Genomic DNA, 20,167 nt, shown 5'->3' with positions numbered 1-20,167 from the left:
AGCTTCATAAGATTTCTGAAAATATTTAACAAAGCACCCCGGTCGTGAATATTCAAGGGTTGCGTCAACCACAGCGGCCGCGGCTTGAAAACCATCGGCGCGCCGCCCGGGGTTTCCGGGGCTACCAAAGAAGGGACGATGGAAAAGGACTCGCAAAAATGACGTCCGTCTCGGAGACAAGCATTTTTCCATTAAAGTCACCAGAAATAATAGCCAGACGAGAGCATGTGTAGCCCCGGACTAAGGGCGGTTTCACACCGAACAATTTCCACGGCGCAAAGGGTACTTTGCATCGAAGAATAATGGATTCCCCGGCACGAGATGATCCTCCATTATCCGGACGGGTTGAACGGGCCAGGATTTTCCGCAGGCTTCTCACGGAGAAAAGCTCCGCGAATTTTTATCCGGCGTTCCCTTCTTTCTAAACGCGACACCCGGATCGGTCCCATTGTTCCCGCGACTCTCTAGTTCCTGTGAGGTTTCATTCGCCATTTCTCTTTGGCCCTGTAGCGGCCACGGTTGTCGGCGAAGCAGCGTCCCAGCCACCCTCGTACGGACGACAGGAAGGATGTTTCATTTTCTGATCTCTCGGGACACCTTTGTCCCCGGACAATCGTCTCGCGTCTACGACGTTTCTTCGCGACGCTCGCTAATCACCGAATCGCGGTTCGAACGCGACACTTTCAAGGAAGTCTGATGGTACTAGATGGTAAACTTGGCTACAATCTGATTGGAACAATGGACAACTCGCAGAAGACTTTGATAGATTCAACTTCCAAGCAACCGTTTGTAAATAGTTTGCAAAATTTCTATGGGCTTGCAATCTCAATTTGCAATTCTCTGTCAATTTCTTTTTTATCCCTGACTTTAATTTCTTATGTAATCGAACGATAGTTTAACAGAGGAATTTATCCAGGCTCTCAAGACTAACGAATTTTCTTTGTCCAAAAAGATTCATACTCCTAATACTAATTTATTTATTCTCTTTATCGATGATGACTCTATTAATCGAGGAATTTAATAAAAAGCTACGATAAATTTAATGCACGACAAAATTTGTACGAGCTTGCAATCTCAATTTGCAATTCTCTGTCAATTTCTTTTTCATTCCTGACTTTCATTTCTCATATAATCAAGCGATAGTTTAACAGAGGAATTTATCTAGCCTTGATCGTACGCAGCTTCATCGAGACTCTCAAGAGTAACGAATTTTCTTTGTCCAAAAAGATTCATACTCCTAATACTAATTTATTTATTCTCTTTATCGATGACTCTATTAATCGAGGAATTTAATAAAGTTGCGATAAATTACTCTGACGCATCGTAGCTCGTTTAAACGATAACCTCCGCAGAATGAATCAGCTTGCAGCTGAAATCGGTGACGCGGAAGGCGACATTCGTCCGTATTCGGTGTTATCTTCCTCGAAGATGCAACCAGACGCGACCAAACACATCTTTGGGTGTACCAAATCGATACGAGAGATACCGCGTATTACGTAAGCGAAACTGTCGAAAGCCAGCTAGCGAGCTCGTGACCCGGGCCAGCTTTGACCTTGGCCTGCATTCAAGACTGCAGCTACAGATGCACCTACACGAATGCACCCGCTGCGCGTGGCTGCCGCACACCAGGGAAGATTCGCGTGTGCGAGCATGCACTTTGCCAAAAAAGGCAGGCTACTGCGTTCTTCAAAACTCGGGATCGCTCAAATCGAACTCCAAAACATGTTCATTATTACCGAGCAATTTAAAATTAACCCTTTCGAACCTATCGTAATGATATTTCAACGCTAATCATTTTATGATGCATAGTAGAGCTGCTTATAAAATTACATTCAGTGCAATCTTTATTTAAAAAAAAAAGAATGACGTTTCAATTTCAAGAAATTCTTAGAGGATCTCTGAGGATCAGAAACAATTGGTTGTAACGTTTCTTATTGTTGTTGGAACAAAGATTGCACTTGACAATTGCACACAATTAAATGTAAAATAAAGAGTACCAATTGTTTCCATCTCTATCTAGATTGATTAAATACTCGTCTTAAAATACATGATCCATAAACGGAGAATACAAATAACGTAGAAAGAGTGAACAGTCCAGATTTAAGGGGAACCTGGTAAGAATTAAGTAGAATAAGGAAGCTGACCATAACATCCTTGCATCTCTGGTCCAAAAGAAAAATCGTAGATCGAGGAATAATATTCTTCTCTAGGGGGAGTCTCGACGTTCTTAAATGTTGACGCGTCCTAATTTGAGTAATCCAATTACAGAAGTAAATATTGACCCGCGCCCGCTTTGAATTTTTCCGAACAAGTTCACCGCGAATTATTTGCACGGATTCGCGATGAATCACTTTTGAAAGCACCTGTACGCCGAAAGGCAAACACGTTCGAGCTTTTCCGAGTTTACGTGCGCAAGTCGAGCGTCCGTGTTGGTGTGTTTGCGAGCGCGCGAGTGTATAGATCGTTGCTGGTGGCCGAGCCGTTGCAGCCGTGCCAAGAATTCGCCTCTCCCTTGCCCTCTACCCTTGCAGAGAGGGTGAAGCTGACCTCAGAGGGGAGCGTCGGTGCTTTCTCGACTACCATGCAAACCTGTGGACACGTTATAACCACCGACACGCGCCAGAAACTTTGCAGCTTCCGGTTTCCACGGAACGCGAGAAGTTTCGTTTCAGTTTCAGAGCGTGGTATCCAAAAATGTCGCGGATTAAAGTTGCTAAATCTCGGAATAGTTAAGAGCCTTTGTTCGTAATCAAGGTCATGCAAGGTCGCGTAAACTATTCAACAGAGGATGGGAACACTGTTGAACACGTGTTCGTAACGTGTATCTTTGCAAACAGAGTTGGACATTGATTTTTACAAAAATTGGCATTGCTACGAAGATAGAAAATTACTGGAGTTTCGGACACATCGTGACTTATTAATATACGTTAAGAAGAATTATGTAAATATTGCAATAAAGTATAAACCGACGAAGAAGCCAGAGGTTGGTATTAAAGTTGCATCCAGGTGCATCCAGGATTTACGAACGCGTTTTACGAGCCAGAATGCGTCAGACCCTTCACGGATATTGCAAAGGATTAGAAAACCATAATTCCCGATGATTAAACGCCAGTTATTTACAGAAGGGATTTGCCAACGAGTCGTGCATAAGCCTAATAACCCCAGCGCCCGTTCTGACTGGCGTAATTGACTCTGGACCGAGTGAAATTAAGTCGAGAGCAGGAAGAAAAATATTTGCTCAACAATTAGCCCAAAACGTTAGTACAATGGAAGTCGAGTGGACCAAATACTAGGCGTGAATGGAAGATTCAACAAGTTGATATCGAAAATACTATTTCACCTCAAGCATATTCCAGAAATCTGTGTTTCGAACTGCATTTGGAGACGTTCGATGCAACTTTCGATTAGTTTCTAATAAATGGAAGTGCATGTAACAGAGGCTAAAAGCTAGAATTGACGCGCTGAAAAATGTGGTTTGTTTCTATTCCCAGGGTGGTATTTCACTCTCGTCGATCGACGTTCTCGATTGTTTTTCGGTAATGCGAGGTAAGGCGAACGCAAGACGTTCCCGCGAGGAAAACAAGTGGAAACGCGGGAGAATCAATCGAAGAAAAGAGAGAAATCAAGGACTGATATTTACTCGTCTCACAGACGACGATTCCTGGTGTTTTTTCAAAATCACGTAGCCACTATTATTAGTCCCGATCCATTTGGAAGAAAAACACCGTATGTTTTTAAAAACACTTTCGACGATACGTCATAGGTCCAGGAAAAAATCGAGGAAAATGTCACTCGACGACTAAATGATTATCCCAATTCAGAAAGTCCGAACTGGCCGAACGCGAGGGTTGTTTGCAACCCGTGGATAAATTACTGCCGCTGCATAATGGTTCCCAGCTAATTTACGAGGACGGGGGGGTGGGAGAAATTAAAGTTTTTCGCGTACATTTGCGCCGATGGCCGAGGTACCGTAATAACTCGTCTCTTCCATATTCCCCTGGCCGTTCCATTCTTTCCTTGCATCCTCTTTACCCACGCGAGAGTCTATCTTCCGGCTTCTCTTTTCCGAGGCTCGAGACACGCGAAATCCCCGTGGGCGAAATCCGATTCTTCGACCACACGGGGGTAGGGGAATGGGGCTTGAAACTTTAACCGGGAAGGAGCGAGGCACGGACGGTGGAGGCGGATGAAACACGCCCTGGGTTCTGGAGAAAGAGTGGAACGAAGGAAGAACTAATTGCAGTTTTGACTACTCCGAAGAACCGCGCCGAGAACCCGCCGTTAAATATTGCCATGAATGGAATATTTCATTAAGTAAGGCTACGCGAAAGTTTCCGCGCACCTTGCGGGCAACGTGAGGTGTACTTCGCCTCCAGCGTCCGCGAGGATGCTCTCGATATTCGCTCCATCTCCCTCAATTATCCGTCAGACGGGAAGAATTTCCAACGAACCAAGAAACTTCGGTGTCTTGTTCGTCTACGAGTCGTTCGAGTATGAAATACCGAGGATTTACTAGGATGTACCCAAACGTGTCTTCCCAACGTCCGTGAATTCAACGACAAGCATAAACCAAAGTTTGGGAACTACTGATAACCGTGCAAAAGAGACACAGAGCTAAGGTGCTATTTCTAACCTAACCTGTACAGGATGTTGGCGTACGCGAGATCCAAGCACATGTGCTTTCGGTTGCCTTGGATCTTTGGCCTTTGCGTGGCTTCGTACTGTGCCAACACATGCTCTTGTGTGACTTAAGAGCATTGTATGCAGACATTGTTATACCTTATCTGACGGAGCCACGGTGTTTAGGTCTGTCTGGTCGCTTTGGAACCTGTTACACTGTTGCTGGAAAATCTACATTTGAAAATATAACTTGTAAAATTAGAGGGATATACTTGGAGAACCTGAAACCTAAATATTGCCTTCTTTCTCAGTTTATGTTGAGCTATTGAAAAGTCAAATATAAATAATTTCCTCCTTAATCCTTTCTTAGTATATTAATACGTCACTATGTATTTGAAAGTTCAGTAATTTAAAATCTTTATAGCAATGGAAATTTTTGTAAGAATTTTCAGTTTTATAAATCAATGAGCAACGAAGAAAATTAATAAATAATTTTCAATCTTGATTTGTAAAACAATGTATAACTACCTATTCACCAAGATTGTAAGATGGACACATAAAATTGCGAATAAATAGTCGAATAAGAAAACATCGTTGCAAGAGTATTAGTTTCAATTTTGGTGTACCCTTTCTGGAAGAATTTAGAACGTTTTTTAATGGATTAATACGTTCTACAGCATTCTATTAATATTGTTAATACAGAATTAATATTCTCCGATACACGACTCATGTTCAAACATTAATACATACAGTAGGCGAAGGTGGTCGGTACTTCCGTTCCTAATCCGAGTTTATGGCGAGTACCTAAACAGCTTTGCAGATCATTCTACAAGGATTGCTACAGACTATCTACGAGCTTATGAGATCCCCGTGGCATGGAAACGCACGATGTCAAAGCTAATGCATCTCACGACATTGTACTACGATACAATAGAATCTCACGAAAAGGAAAAGTTGAACTTCTTCATCAAACTCGAATATATCGAACAGTTAATAATATAACTCGTCACTAAAAAATTATCATTAAATTTTCTAGCACACTTCACGTTCGAACCTATGGACGAAACAAGAAAACGTTCGGAAGTGCCTCGACTGTTAATCTATGAGGAATTACGTACACTTTTTCTTCCTATCACCAAAGTACCCTTTCGAAAGTAACACGAGAATTTCGAGGCAATCTACGCGAGTGGTAGATTTCGGACATCTACTACGATGATAACCCAGAGTGTTATCCAAGAGGTTTACGACCTATCGATGTCGAGGACAGGAACATGCTGGTATCCGTTGCATACGTAATGGTCCATCTGGACTCGCATCTGGAGTGCCATAGATGCTAATTAAACACGCAAATTACGGGTCCTGCGAAGCATTAAAACAGAACCGTCTCGAACCAAAGTCTCCCAGCGTGTTTCGATCGACGGAGGATGGGGAGGGGGGTCGTAAATGGTAACGAAACCCCGAAATTCGCGCGATGGTCGACTGACCTTAACCCGCGTTGTACCCGTGAGTACCCGGAGGAACGAGTGGAAGCTGGTCTGGCGCACCGGAGGCTCGTAGGGGGTACATAATGTGTCCAAACCAATCCTGTCTCTGGCAGGCGGACCGATTCGATAAGCTCTTAATCCATCGGCAATTAGTCCGTACAGTAGCCCACCGCAACCCCTTCGCTCGCTCCGCTTCCTAAACCTGCGGCCCACCCCCTAAATGACCGTTGTCTCTGTCTGGCTCCTCGAGTGGTCAGCCTCTGTTGTCCTCCTCTTTCCCGCCAGCTAATTCAACAGTCCCTGTGACTGTATAATTAACCACCGGCGGCTCGTGTGTGTTTATGCACGGAATGCGGTTCCAACTCGCTCGCGATATTCACGGACCAACGATTCCGACAATAACGAAAGACACCCCATGACCAGTTTATGGCTTGGAAACTTTCTTTTCGTGAATGGACGCGTTGCACCAATTTTCGATATACACACAGACTGAGCTTGGTAACTGTAACGTGTTCCTATCGACGGTGGAACAAAATCGCGGGGGACCATTTTGTATTGCTCGACAATTTTTATGAGTATCTGGGTTTTCTAAAATTAAGCTTACAATTCCTTTAGAGTTCTCAGAGTTTTTAAATCAATTTTTGCAGAGATATTTGGGCGATTCGTTTTAAAAGGAGCATACGTGACATATTTTCGATCCTTATTTTGCAGGAGAATCGAGGGAACGAGTTTCCCGCGAGGGAAGAGATCGAAAGAGGGAAGATGGAGAGGGCGAACAGAACAGTTTGCGCTCGAAGAATAAGAGAAAAGGTAAAAGAGACTTCAAAAGAGCACGGTAGGGAACAGCTACTCGGTAGTTTCGTCGTAAAGAGGGGAAAGCATACTTCGAAAGAACTCACCGTGATACGTCCTCCTGAGAAACAGCTCGTGGCGTGGTTGCGCCGTGAAGCGCGAGAGAAGACGCGTGACGTGATTCTTGCGAGTACGGCAGGGTCGAGTTGTTCTCCAGCGCCGACACAGAGCCATTTTGTTTTCCTGCGAAGGTGGGAACAAACAGAAAGAAAACGAGCAATTTAGTTACACAAGAAACGATATATTAACCCTTGGGAACGCTAATTTTTATCATCGATTTATTTGTAATTAATGTCTTGTTAATTAGATAGATTATCATTTAAATATAATATAATACCATTTGCTTTTATTAGTTTCAACTCGACTGTACAAGAATACCAATTTGTTGATGGAGGCTTCGTTAAAAAGTTATTAACGTTTAGAGTTTCGCTCGCACTGAATTTTTTTCTCAAAAATGGGTAGGATTTCGGGGGTATGTCTGTTCACCAAAAATGATTGTAATTGACCCCCGCAACCGAAAATAATTTTTCCAGAACGATTTGAAATTTTTTTTTTTCGCCGAAAAATTTAGGCACTTACCCCCTGTCGATTATTCTTAAAAATTCGTTTTCGATTTTTAATAATTTTGTTTGAAGCCTTACAGAAAAGTTGTGTAATACTTTTTTGTAGGTACCCATGAGCTCTACTTCAAAAAAAAGTTTCATTGAAATATATTCACTATCGTAGGGGTTATGGCTGTTTAAAAATTGGACCATTTGTATAGGGTTTTTTTTCATTTTAGGGGGTAAAGGAACAACTTTTCGAATATTTTTAGAATTCCTACATATTTTACACTAAAATACGCGTCGTTTGCTTTTTTAAACATTAAAATCGTCCAATCCCTTCAGGAGTTATGACGTTTTAAAGATTTGCATGAAATTTCAGTGAAAGATATCAATGGTATGGTCAGACATGAAATTTTCGGTAATGAATTTTTTTCTCGACAGTGAGTAGGATTTCGGGGGTATGTGTATTGACCAAAAATGATTGTAATCGACCCCTGCAACTGAAAATAATTTTTTTAGGACGATTTGAAATTTTTTTTTCGCCGAAAAATTTAGGCACCTACCCCCTGTCGATTTTTCTTAAAAATTCCTTTTTCATTTTTAGTAATTTTGTTTTACGACCTACAGAAAAGTTGTCTAATACTTTTTTGTAGGTACCCAAGAGCTCTATTTCAGAAAAAAGTTTTATTGAAATATATTCACTATTATAGGAGTTATGGCTGTTTGAAAATTGGACCATTTTTATGGGGTTTTTCTCATTTTGCGAGGTCAAGAACCAACTTTTCGAATATTTTTAGAATTTCTACATATTCTACATTAAAATACGCGTAGTTTGCTTTTTTAAACATTAAAATCGTCCAATCCGTTCAGAAGTTATGACGTTTTAAAAATTCGCATGAAATTTTGGGCTGACACTTCTGGCCAGAAATTATATTTTCGGTAATGAATTTTTTTCTCGAAACTGAGTAGGATTTCGGGGGTATGTCTGTTGACCAAAAATTATTGTAATTGACCCCCGCAACTGAAAATATTTTTTTTAGAACGATTTGAAAAATTTTTTTTTCCTCGAAAAATTTCAGCACCTATCTGATTTTTTTTTCTCGAAAGTGGATAGGATTTTGGAGACATGTGTATTCATAAAAAATGATTGTAAATGACCCTCGCAACCGAAAATAATTTTTCCAGAACGATTTAAAATGTTTAAATTTAAATGTTAATAATTTTGTAACGAAGCCTCCATCAGCAAATAGGTATTCTTGATTTTCGTCTTATTTTGGCCTCTAGAATCCTCCATTAAAATTTTTCTCAGGGGTGGCCGAACACCCTGCATATACAATAATAAAATAAACCTGTGCTGTCCTAGAAGAGAATTAACTCTGTTAAATATTACAGTTCTTAACATATAAAATACTATTGTATGGTTTTTTTTATGATTTCATTTCATAATGGAAATCGTAATTTTCATCGAATGAATAACGAAATAAGAACTTTTGTTATATTCGCGGCCAGATAGCGTGTTCGATGCCCTATTGTGAACAAACGCGCAAATGGGATTTATTGCCAGGAATCGAGTGGGAATGGGTTCCGTAAAGCTGTTTGAATCGAATGGAGCTTTTAATTAAGTGCTTTCCGTTCGTGTCTTTAGAAGTGGATTATTGCTACGCTTTCAAGAATAATGAAATGGAAATCTGAGGGAGTCTCGTTTCGAAAGGAATGCTTCAACCGCTTGGAAAAGAAATAAACAGACGTTGACGCGGGAAATTCAATTATTTTAATTTAAAAACTCGACGCTAATTTTCGATAAAACTTTGCATTCAAGTCTCTGTATCTGCGTCTCGAAACCTTGTTAGATTTCCAAGGAAATCAGCGCCGTGTATAACGATGAATTTAATTTAAAATCTAAACAAATTTATTCAAGAAAATTGAAACGCCCCAAAGACACACATCCATCCGCAATTTCCGACGGATCAACTCTTTAAAGCGTAATTTGAACATAGGAAGATAAAACCGGCTGGTTTTCTCGGTTCCAAAGCGTTTCGCGACGATGACGACCGCCCAGCGGCGGTCGGGAAATGGGTCGCGATCCGGTCGCTGCCGAGAACCGGGGAAGAATTTACGAGCACGACTTTATGAGCGTGATGAATAAGTTACGCTTGATCGTCAGAGCGGACAGGAAAACGGGGAATCGTAGAGAAGTCAGTGGGATCAAAAATTCATTTCTACGTTGGGAATGGAGATCCCGTGTTTATGATCACTGTGGGAGATGCGGGAATTGAAAGAATTACGACGCAGTTAAACTTCGACGGAACGTTGCCGAACGAGCAATTGATCGACCATGCAACATCAAATAACGCCTGTATTTCCACGATACTTGCGATCAACGAAATAAAATTTCAAAATTATCAAATTCAAGTGGACGATTTAATGTACTTCTCAAATATCTATAGCGAAATATTTCACTCTGTTCTGTCATTACAATGTGAAATTTACGTAGAACATTTAAAATATATTTTTCAATTATGAATACAAATCGAACACGGAGAAAAATGATACAAAAATTTTTCGAGGGACCCTCGGCGATCGAATTCGAGTAGAATCGCGTTGGTTGCGAGCTCGCGACGATTCTGCACGGTGCATATTTAATTTACGCGACAGCGAGACCGTTAAACGATGAAACAGCGAAATCCCAAAGCGCGAGACGGTTCCGTTTCGAATTTCAAAGCTGGAGTAGAAAAGAGTTTCCTCCAGTGTCCAGCGTCACGAACAAAAGTAACGCCCGACGGTTTTCCGCGGCGCGTGAAATATTTATCGTTTCGGAAGGCGGCGTCATGAAAATTCGAGAAGAAAAGATCGTGAAAACGTCCCGAAACGACGAGGAGGAAGAGTCGCGGGGACCGAACGTACACGAAAGCGAATAATGTATGTGAATAGAAAAAGGACAGTGGCTTACGTGGTTGGGGCGAGAGTGAATTGTCCGAGGCCATCGGGGGTGGTGGCGGGGGCACGATTCCGGTTTCCGGTTTCGCCACCAGAAGAACCACGCGGTCCTGGGTGGCCTTCAGCGTCGCCACGGCTTCTTCGTGCGTTACGTTTTCCAGGTTTTTGTCGCCCTGCTGGAATTAAAGGGATCCTCTTTTTTATCTTTGATTTGCACGACCCAAACACCACACGATAAAGCAGCATATATTTTCTATATAATTTTTCACTCCTGCTATATACGCAATTTCGATGGTTCAAAGAGCAATCTTTTCTCTAAATTTTTCAAAATAAGAAATGCACCGGAGGAGTAACTTTAATTTGATAAATAAACAAGAATTAAATACTCAACTAAATTTTACTCGTGTGTCTATTCCTCACTCTGTTTCAAATTTGAATTTAAAAAATCCCTGGTCATTCAGAGTTCAATTTTCCAATACAACATTGTTGCTCCAAACACGACAAAGGAGTATATATTTTCTATATAATTTTTCACTCCTGCTATATATGCAATTTCGATGGTTCAAACAGCAATTTTTTCTCTACAGTTTTCAAAATAAGAAATGCACCCGAGGAGTAACTCTAATTTGATAAATAAGCAAGAATTAAATATTCAAATTTGAATGTAAAAAATCTCTGGAGAGTTCAATTTTCCAAGTAAATACAACATCGTTGTTCTATTGCTTGTATCTCGTTAAAATCGTAGCAACGAAACACAGTTAATAACACGGAGGATTTCGAGCCCGTCTAGATCGCTTCTATCATCGTTCTTCCTTTGCGTAAAGTATTTCTCTTCATTCATATCACTGTTCATTCATCTTAATTTCTTAACCTTATTCCCTTTCAGCGTGGTCCCGACTTCGGTGTTTTATTTTTCGCCGAGAAAAGGCGTGAAAAAGGTACGAAAGAAGAGTTCGCCAGGAAAATGTAAACCGGTCCCGAGTATCGATCAAGATTTAGCGGGGCTTGGTAATTGATTTCTTCCGTTCAATTTCCACTATCAATCATCTTCTATCCTTTGCCTCTCGTAGACCACTCCGAGATGGATTACTGAATAAATATTGCGAGACTCCGCGTTTCAAGTTTGTCTGTCGCTCTTACTACTCCAAACATTTATATTCAAACGTGAGAAGCGTACGCCACACAGTGTGCAATGCATCTTACTTGCAAAAGAAACCTTTTCCCGCGAAATGAAACCTCTGTTTCACCGATGAATGAAATATCAAATCGTAACATACGAAATTAATATTAATTCTAAATTTCTACAACGATGTTCTTCGTTTCTTTTAACATTTGATTCCTTTCTCTTTCAGATATTTGAAATATTCGATATCTGTATATTATTTTGCATTTTGCTTTGATAATACGACGAAGAGTGATCGCAGAGAAAACTAAAATTTTAATTGACAGTAGATTTTTAGGTCGCGATAAACAAGAGGATGAATATCCTCTGCAGCTGTACAAACAACGAGAATAAATCTTCCGGTGCGCTGTATTTCAGTTTTTTCTACTTTTTTCCTCCTCCCAGTTCACAGTTATTCGTCCAACGATGCGCAGGCCGCGCGTGAAAAACGAAGCGCAGCCCCGAAGAGGGGACCAACACCGTGTCTCGTGTGTATGGTAATTATCCAACGTCGACTGACATCCCGAAAAAAAACTCAACATCGAGGAAATTTCCGGGCGTCATAAACAACTGACGAACTTCCTGCAGCGTTCGTTGTTCTCAAGTACACGCCGACACGCAATAGCGCGGAAAGTTAAATCGACTTGCGATCTGCCTAGCGCGACTCCGGAAACTTTTAAACAAATCGTTCGCCCCGAAACGTCCAAAGAACCCCCATCGATCGCGACATCCGGGCGCCAATTTATTGCAACTCCTGTCGATTGTTTAATAAAACCAAGTCATCCCAATCGTCGTAAAATTAAGATTCTTTTATTTTATCGTTAAAATAAATTGATTTAATTTGTGACTCGTTGCAGAATACGAGTTAAGATACTTCGTTTTGTGACACGAGCAAAAATAAGGCGGTATCGCGCGAATTGTACCATAAATCCGCGAGCTGAATTTCTGGGGAAAAAGTATTACGCGAATTTTCGCAACTTTGAAGTCATCGCGGCGAGACCTCTGAGTCACGGTGTTCGCGCGTTTTAAATCGCGGCTGCCGCGGGTTATAAATCAACAGGATCGATGTACCCGGTTTTAATCGCGACTTTTTTCGGTCCCGTGTCTCAGGAGAGGACGAGCGAGAAGAAAAGGGCGACCGACAAGGCGAAAAATCACGGGAGCTGCGAAACGACGAGGCTCGCACCTGCAACCACAGCAACGAGCCGTAACATCGCTGACGGAAGAGCTATCAATTACTCGTCGCCATCAAAAACCACTCTCAACTATTTTTCGCATCCCCCGACTGCACGGATCCAGGATTTTTCGAAATACACGATGAAAATCGCCATTCGTTGCGATTAAAATTTCAGTGGAAGGTTCCACAGGACAAAATAAGACGAAAATCAAAGATACTAATTTGTTGATTGAGGCTTCGTTAAAAAGTTATAGAAACATTTCCGGCCACACAGTGCATTTCCAGTAATGAATTTTTTTCTCGAAAGTGGGTAGGATTTCGGGGGTATGTCTATTCACCAAAAATGATTGCAATTAACCCCTCCAACCGAAAATAATTTTTCCAGAACGATTAGAAATTTTTTTTTTTCAGGGTAACCAGACAGTTATGGTCAGACATTATATTTTCAGTAATGAATTTTTTTCTCGAAAGTGGGTAGGATTTCGAGGGTATGTCTATTCACCAAAAAAGATTGTAATTGCCCCCCGCAAACGACAATAATTTTTCCAGAATGATTTGAAATTTTTTAATAACTTTTTAACGAAGCCTCAATCAACAAATTAGTATCCTTGATTTTATCCTAGAATCTCCCATGAAAATTTTTCCTAGAGGCGGCCAAACACCCTGTGCAATCAATAACGTTGACTTACAGCAATTTATTCGCGAAATATTTAATTTCATAATTTTTGCGATTCACGAAAATTTTATGAGTTTCGTTTTTCGTTGTTAAGAAGACCCATCGAATGCTCATCGATTTAACCGTATCGAGTGCTCCATTTGCGGAGACCAAGAGTGCCCTAATCGCGACCACATGCGTACGGGCTGTCGCTTTTTCACCGGATGAAAAATGAATCTGCTCCTTACGCGGAGGCTGTTCTGCATGAGAACTCGTCTAATCAAGAACGCGCATCTCTTAGACGTACGTCCATAAAAATCGAGAATCATCAATCACCCGTGGAAACGTAGAAATCGCTAAACTCGATCTTCCGAGTACGCTTTCGGTCGAATTATATTTCCTATCGAGGAGTATTGGAAATAGACTCCAACTTGGGCGTTTAAAAAGGATGGAAAATAATTGATGGGGCAGTTAAAATACTTCGAACGGGGTAACTTTCTTTTACGATATTTGAAATAGTGGAATTATGGTTGGACGGTAATTTATGGCGATGATAGAAGCGACGCGGGGGGATAAAAACCGGTCGGATGGAATATAATTTTGCTTCAACTCACCAGAGCATTTCTGACGGCTACCAATTTGTCTCCAACTACAAGACGGCCGTCCACTTGCGCGGCGCCGCCCTCCATAATTTTCGTCACGTAGATTCCATTGTCACCGGGTATATGCTGATTGCCAATACCACCGGCGATACTGAAACCGAGGCCCTTGTTACCCTTAATTAGCTCGATTTCGATCAGCTGCGTGCATCTCCGTCGGCGTACGTACTGAAAATTAATCGAGAAACGTTCTTAGACGCATCCATTAAGCCAACCAAGAAATACACAATTATATTTTCATAGGAAAAATGTTCGACGATTCGATTTCTTTTACGAAGATTGCCACGGTTGAAGAACTAAATAAAACGGAACAGAAAACCAAATTAAAGGCTCGAAAATTAAACACGACGTTCTGAACGACCAGTATCTATACAGTTCGTATACATTTTATAAATCATTGAACACAATAGCTTTCAATCGCGCAAATTAATCGGGAATCGATCATTTCATAATTAGATGATCAACGAAGTCGAGCACTTCCTGAAATTAAATGGAAAATTGCGATCGCCACTTCGCCCACACTCGACCGAATCGAATTTAAGTGGACAGAATTTACGTTTTCATGGGGGTAGTTTCGTATTCCGGAATAAATCGCACCCTCTCACGGTCGACGCGATGGGGCTCTCGTGCGCGTGGCGCAACAATGAATCCACCTAATTAAATGTCGATCCAACGTAGAAGATACCCTCTTCTCCCCTCGAGTATTTCGTCTCGTTCGCTCGAGTGATTTATAAGCTAGATCCACCCTCGAGATCGTAGTCTTTCTCAGTCACCGGCGAAAGCAATTTTAGTTTACAATTTTTACTCATTGTTAAATAAAATTTTGTCAATCTTCGAGGGGCATACCGAAATAAATTTAATTAAAGCCGTTCTCCGACCGCTAATCGCTTCGTAAGTTTCGAGTAACGAGTCCTCGAGGGTTCCATGCTTCGAAGATATTGCAACGAGCCTAGGTACGCGGCGAAATAATAATATCCGGCTCGTAAACGGTTTTACGCTTGCCTCGTCCATGTTTTCTAGCCACTCCAAAAAGGTTAATAACGCAACGGCTGACACGAACACGACCGGAGGGTATATCAAAAAATCCCACCGCCTTCGGAACACAATATTTTCAGTTTGAAACGACCGCGTTAAACATCGAGCCATCGCGTGCACTCGAAAATTTATTCGGGTCGCGTTTCGCGCAAGTTGCCCGAAGCGTTCGCGAACTGAACTCGCCTATTCAAATGCTAACTCCGTTGCGCCGTGGCGAGGCATTTTAAATCTATCGCGAGCACCTCGTGACGCCATTACGGTATTAATATCTTCGCGCGGTGGAAATCAAATAAAAAGAATCCCATTTTCCAAACGTTTAATCAATTTAACGTTACCCGTATCCGACGTTGGAAATTTTTACGTTTGGCTCTGCGTAGAAATTTCTTTCCGCGCGATTTATCGGAAAATTATGGACCTGAATCTTCTATTGTCTCTTTAGAATGTATTCATCAAACGAGAATTTATTTTTCTTATTTGAGCGTCGGTTGTTGCGTTATGAGGTATCGTCGGAGCTAAAGAAACTCGAACGACGGGCATTATTTCGCGAAGAAGAGCTGAAATCTCGGTTTTCCGCAAGATATACAGCTCCCAGCATTGTCGTCGTTCGCGATTATCTCGTGTCGGACCAGCAGATAATAATTGGACCGTCTGAAACGGATTCTTACCAGCTGAGTCAGTCCTCGCCGTTCGAAAATACGTTTTAAATCTCGCGCCGTTTATTTGTTCTTCTCAACGAGATTATACGACTTTGTCGGATCGAATATTTTTTTGCAGGATGAAAGCAAGTAGGAGAATTTACCGAGCGGATCTTCTTCTTGCGACTATTACGAACAGAAACTCTTTTTAATAGTACTACGATTGTGAAACGGGAAAGAAAATTTCTTCTATCGTCTGAGATCTCAAAGCTAGAGATTCGTGAAAGGATTCGTTGATTTTTTAAATTCTATAGACCAAGGATAATTATTAAAATCCATAGAAATATTATGAAAGCAATTAAATTTATTGAGAATTATTGAGATTCGGATCGAATATTTTTTTGCAGGATGAAAGCAAGTAGGAGAATTTACCGAGCGGATCTTCTTCTTGCGACTATTACGAACAGAAACTCTTTTTAATAGTACTACGATTGTGAAACGGAAAAGAAAATTTCTTCTATCGTCTGAGATCTCAAAGCTAGAGATTCGTGAAAGGATACGTTGATTTTTTAAATTCTATAGACCAAGGATAATTATTAAGATTCATAGAAATATTATGAAAGCAATTAGATTTATTGAGATCGAAAGGGTAGAGGAAGAAGATTCTGTTCGTAGATGGACATAAAAATTGAGAATGGAACAAGTTGAGGTTGCATTAACCCGTAAAGTAGATCCTAACGTCGTCAGAGAAATCCCAATGAGACAATCGCTCAGGCGACGTCGGTCGTAAGTCGTTAGGGTTGCGGGCACAGTTTCTGAAGAGTAGTTTGTTACGCGTTTCCGGAATGTGGGTTAATTTAATTTCCCGAGAGAAAGGTGGTCGATTTTAGCAGACGCAAAGTTCAAAAATAAATTTAAAATTCATCAGAGATCAAAATATCAATACCTCAGATACAATTAATCATCCCTTATTGCCCACTGTATCAAATGTAATGGCAATATTTTTAATCGTAATTAGCAACAGAAAAATTTGTCATAAAAATTATTTACTTTTGATTTGATTTGTTGCGGTAATTCTGACCACCGAATTAAAGCTTGCACTATTTAGGCAAGCTCTTAATTATTTCACACGTATCTGGTGGAAATGTGCCAAAATAATACTGATATATAACTGATAATATATAGGGTGAAATATTCCAGCTAGTCGGAATACTCTATTTACTCGTTCATCACAATTTTCACGAGGATAATTCCGCGACTGTCCATTTATCTTCTTTCAAATTTAACCCAACATTTTTTTACTTTGGGCTTATCAACCAGATAAATAAAAGCAAACTAATCAATTACCTGTGCAATATAAAGATTTTATCTACTTTGACTTTCGATCCAATTGAGAACGCAATTTGGAAATGATAAAATTGATAATTAAAAATGTGAAAAGTACATGGTTAAATTTATACTAGCCCGAGTGAAATTGATATTTCTGAGATGTGAAAAACTTACTAGTTTGACGGTGTTGCCTGCTCGTTTGAGGGCGTCGACGGCTGCTGCATGGGGTACGTCGACAACGGACACGTCGTTCACCTGAAGTATCGTATCGTTGACACGCAGACGGCCGTCCGCGGATGCAGCTCCGCCAGGTATAAGTTTCGTGATGTAAATGGCAGTGTCGGTGCCGAAATGAGGATTATCCGTACCCCCGGCGATGCTAAACCCAAGCCCCGCCCCACCCCTCTCGAGGACGATCTCCTCGTATTCCCAATCATCGTCACCGTTTACCTGAAACAACGAATTTTCTCGTTAAATTCGAACCACGCGTTAGCCTTTTTTTACTATCGCGCGTGCAACTTCGTTCCAATTAGTTTAAATATCATACCGCGACGTTGTAATACGATTTAATTCCCGCGCATCGGAACGCGCTTTAGAAATGATCAAAGCCCACAAAGGTTAAGCTACTTAAAGAGTGCAAGTCGTGTTTGCATAAGTACGGTACTTAGTAACTGCGTCAACGGGTTTGAGAATTGTATAGAATTACTCTGGCGTTCGTAAACTACCTGACCAAAGATTATTAACATAATCGTATTACTGGAAATATTCCAAGCACCAGCCATACAATTTAGGAATTGCGAAGACGCGACGATTTTAATACCTTCTATCTATTTCACGTTGATTCTAGGTCGAAGTGAAACGTATTAAAATTAACGAGGGTCAGAAAAAATGAAAGGGTCCCGCAAACCAGAGCGAATAATGCGGCTTGGTGCAACAGAAAGCACAGATTACACTGGCAACCCGGTACGGGTCAGTTCCTAATTACATAAGGGACTAGGTGTCCCGCAGAGCGAAGGAGTTAACTGGTTAATTGATTTTGAGACCCGCAGAGGAGTAGATTAGGTCGCGGAGAGGCTTGGATCGATGGTAGTCAGTTATGGTAGTTATCGCGGGAACGATGAAAATTTTGTGAGAAAATATTGATATTCGATCTTTGAACACTCGTCACTTCTGCACCCTCTTTGGATTCAAAGATACCACCCCTGGGGGAGTACTGCCTCGGGGGTTGCGATTTAAGGGGGTTGTTTCTAAACGCGTTTCGCGTATCGCGATGACCCGGTGCGCGCAATCACGCGCGTCCACGACAGATTTGACACACGCGGCTACATCAGCGCATATTGCCTGCGGAATCGCGAATTAATCGTCCCGAATTACCATTCTATGGACCCAGCAAGGACAGATGGAACGCTGTAAGGGTCGTAGCTGGAGGTCCCTGTTACGCTGCTAACGGCCCCCGATGCAGGCGCGACGTTGACATTACGATGCAATTATGGCGGGCAACTGGTCGGTCGGTTAATCGACGATTAGCGACTGCACCACGATGAATGGAATCGTTCATTAATCAGGCTACGTTTCCGCCCCGAGAAGAACCGGTTCGCGCGCGAGAGAGACCGTCTGGTCATCCGGGAAGAGCGAAATATCGTCATCCATCGTTGACACAAATGGTGCTAGCAATAGTCAATCGAGTGAGCAGTTTCTATATTAATTACGTCTAGTCTTTCGACGAGCAGAATAACATTTCCAGCTAATCTCTCTTGAACCCTATTCTATGATATTAATTAATAATATCAGTAAAAAATTGTTCCTTTTCCTCTACGTGGTTAATCTTTTCCATTGTACGAAGCACGAAATTCATTTTCATAGCGAAAGACGATTGATATTTGCCAGATAGCGTTTTTTCCAAGAGCACACTTGTAGTAAAATTGTTGGCAAGTTGTTAAGCTGAACACGATAGCCGCGAGGACAGCTGTTATCGTGGTTTCTACCGAGAAAGACGCAAGAATCGTGATAACGACAAATTTTCCTGTGTACGTAACATTCTGCTAAAAACGTGACCTCGTGATACGAAGAAAATTACACGGAGGGTTCTCAGATAAAGTAAATGAATTGTGCTTTATGGTCAGTGTACAACTGTATTATTACAATTATGATTATCGATATCGATATTCCAATGTAATGGCGTTGATAAACGGAACGGTGGAATTTCGATGGTTGCTGGAAAACGGGGCTAAACAAGTATCGAGATTTGCGCAATTATCGGAATAACCCATCCATTAAAAGCCCCGGTTACACAATATATCCCTATCTACAGTATATAGATTGACCTCTCGTATAATGGTTGGTCTCTTAATCTGCTTTCGTGTCGAACGAAAGACACGACACTTGTTGCTGAATTATTCCTTCCATTCGTCGACGCGTTGTAACGAATGCAAACATCGAAATTTCGGATTGTATATTTGCAAAACCTGTCGACGAGTTGTTCTCGATATAAAAAAATATTATGAAGTTTCCTCTGTTTATTTTCTTTGAATCATTTCGCTTTCTGGATACGTATCTCTATTGCATAATTTTTGTAAGATGGTTTTACTGACATTATACGATGTCTAAACGGTTCGCAGCTAAAAATAAGACGAAAATTACGCACGGTCGTAAAACTATAAACGATTCATTAAAAAGTTACGCCGACGATAGAGCGGGGCACTCCACGCACAGAAATCACAAACGAAGTCCACGTATTCTTCGTCTGAAAATGCTTCTGGCAATTTTTAAGATCGCGAACCGTTTATTCGCCAGCCAAAATGTAACTGAAAGTAAACTGTTACCAAAGTGTACAATTTGCGATCGCAACGAGTCGTTTCGAAAGAGTAAATATAGCTTCCATCGAGAGATAATATAAACATCGTTGTCCTGTATCTCGTCCAGCAATGAGAACGAGACTGTTACCGTTTCAATGTATAATTCTCCTACGGTCATTACTCTCCAAATTTCATACGATCGTCAAAAATTTAACTCGAGCATTTATGGACGTTTCCACGAGTAAATTGATAGAGAAATTATTAAACTTCCTATTATTCGTA

The 20,167-nt window shown here is 41.2% G+C and overlaps 1 protein-coding gene across 19 annotated transcripts in view; it reads right to left on the bottom strand.

Moving 5' to 3' along the window:
• The window catches only part of Dlg1 (MAGUK family member discs large 1), a 687,637-nt gene that overhangs the window by 92,661 nt on the left and 574,809 nt on the right, over positions 1–20,167 (bottom strand). For 17 of the 19 annotated variants that reach the window (XM_076762410.1, XM_076762412.1, XM_076762415.1 and 14 more), the window contains 4 exons: positions 17,265–17,540; positions 14,047–14,259; positions 10,452–10,614; positions 7,004–7,139 (listed from right to left, as the gene is read on the bottom strand). In XM_076762410.1, the coding sequence (XP_076618525.1) occupies positions 7,004–7,139; positions 10,452–10,614; positions 14,047–14,259; positions 17,265–17,540 (788 nt within the window). The remainder of the gene's footprint in view (positions 1–7,003; positions 7,140–10,451; positions 10,615–14,046; positions 14,260–17,264; positions 17,541–20,167) is intronic. The other 2 variants (XM_076762413.1, XM_076762401.1) reach the window with 1 other exon arrangement.

The sequence above is a fragment of the Colletes latitarsis genome, chromosome 3 (genome assembly GCF_051014445.1).
Source record: "Colletes latitarsis isolate SP2378_abdomen chromosome 3, iyColLati1, whole genome shotgun sequence".
NCBI lineage: Eukaryota > Metazoa > Arthropoda > Insecta > Hymenoptera > Colletidae > Colletes > Colletes latitarsis.
The sequence above is the reverse complement of the archived record's forward strand: the minus strand, read 5'-3'. Positions and strand labels throughout refer to the sequence as shown.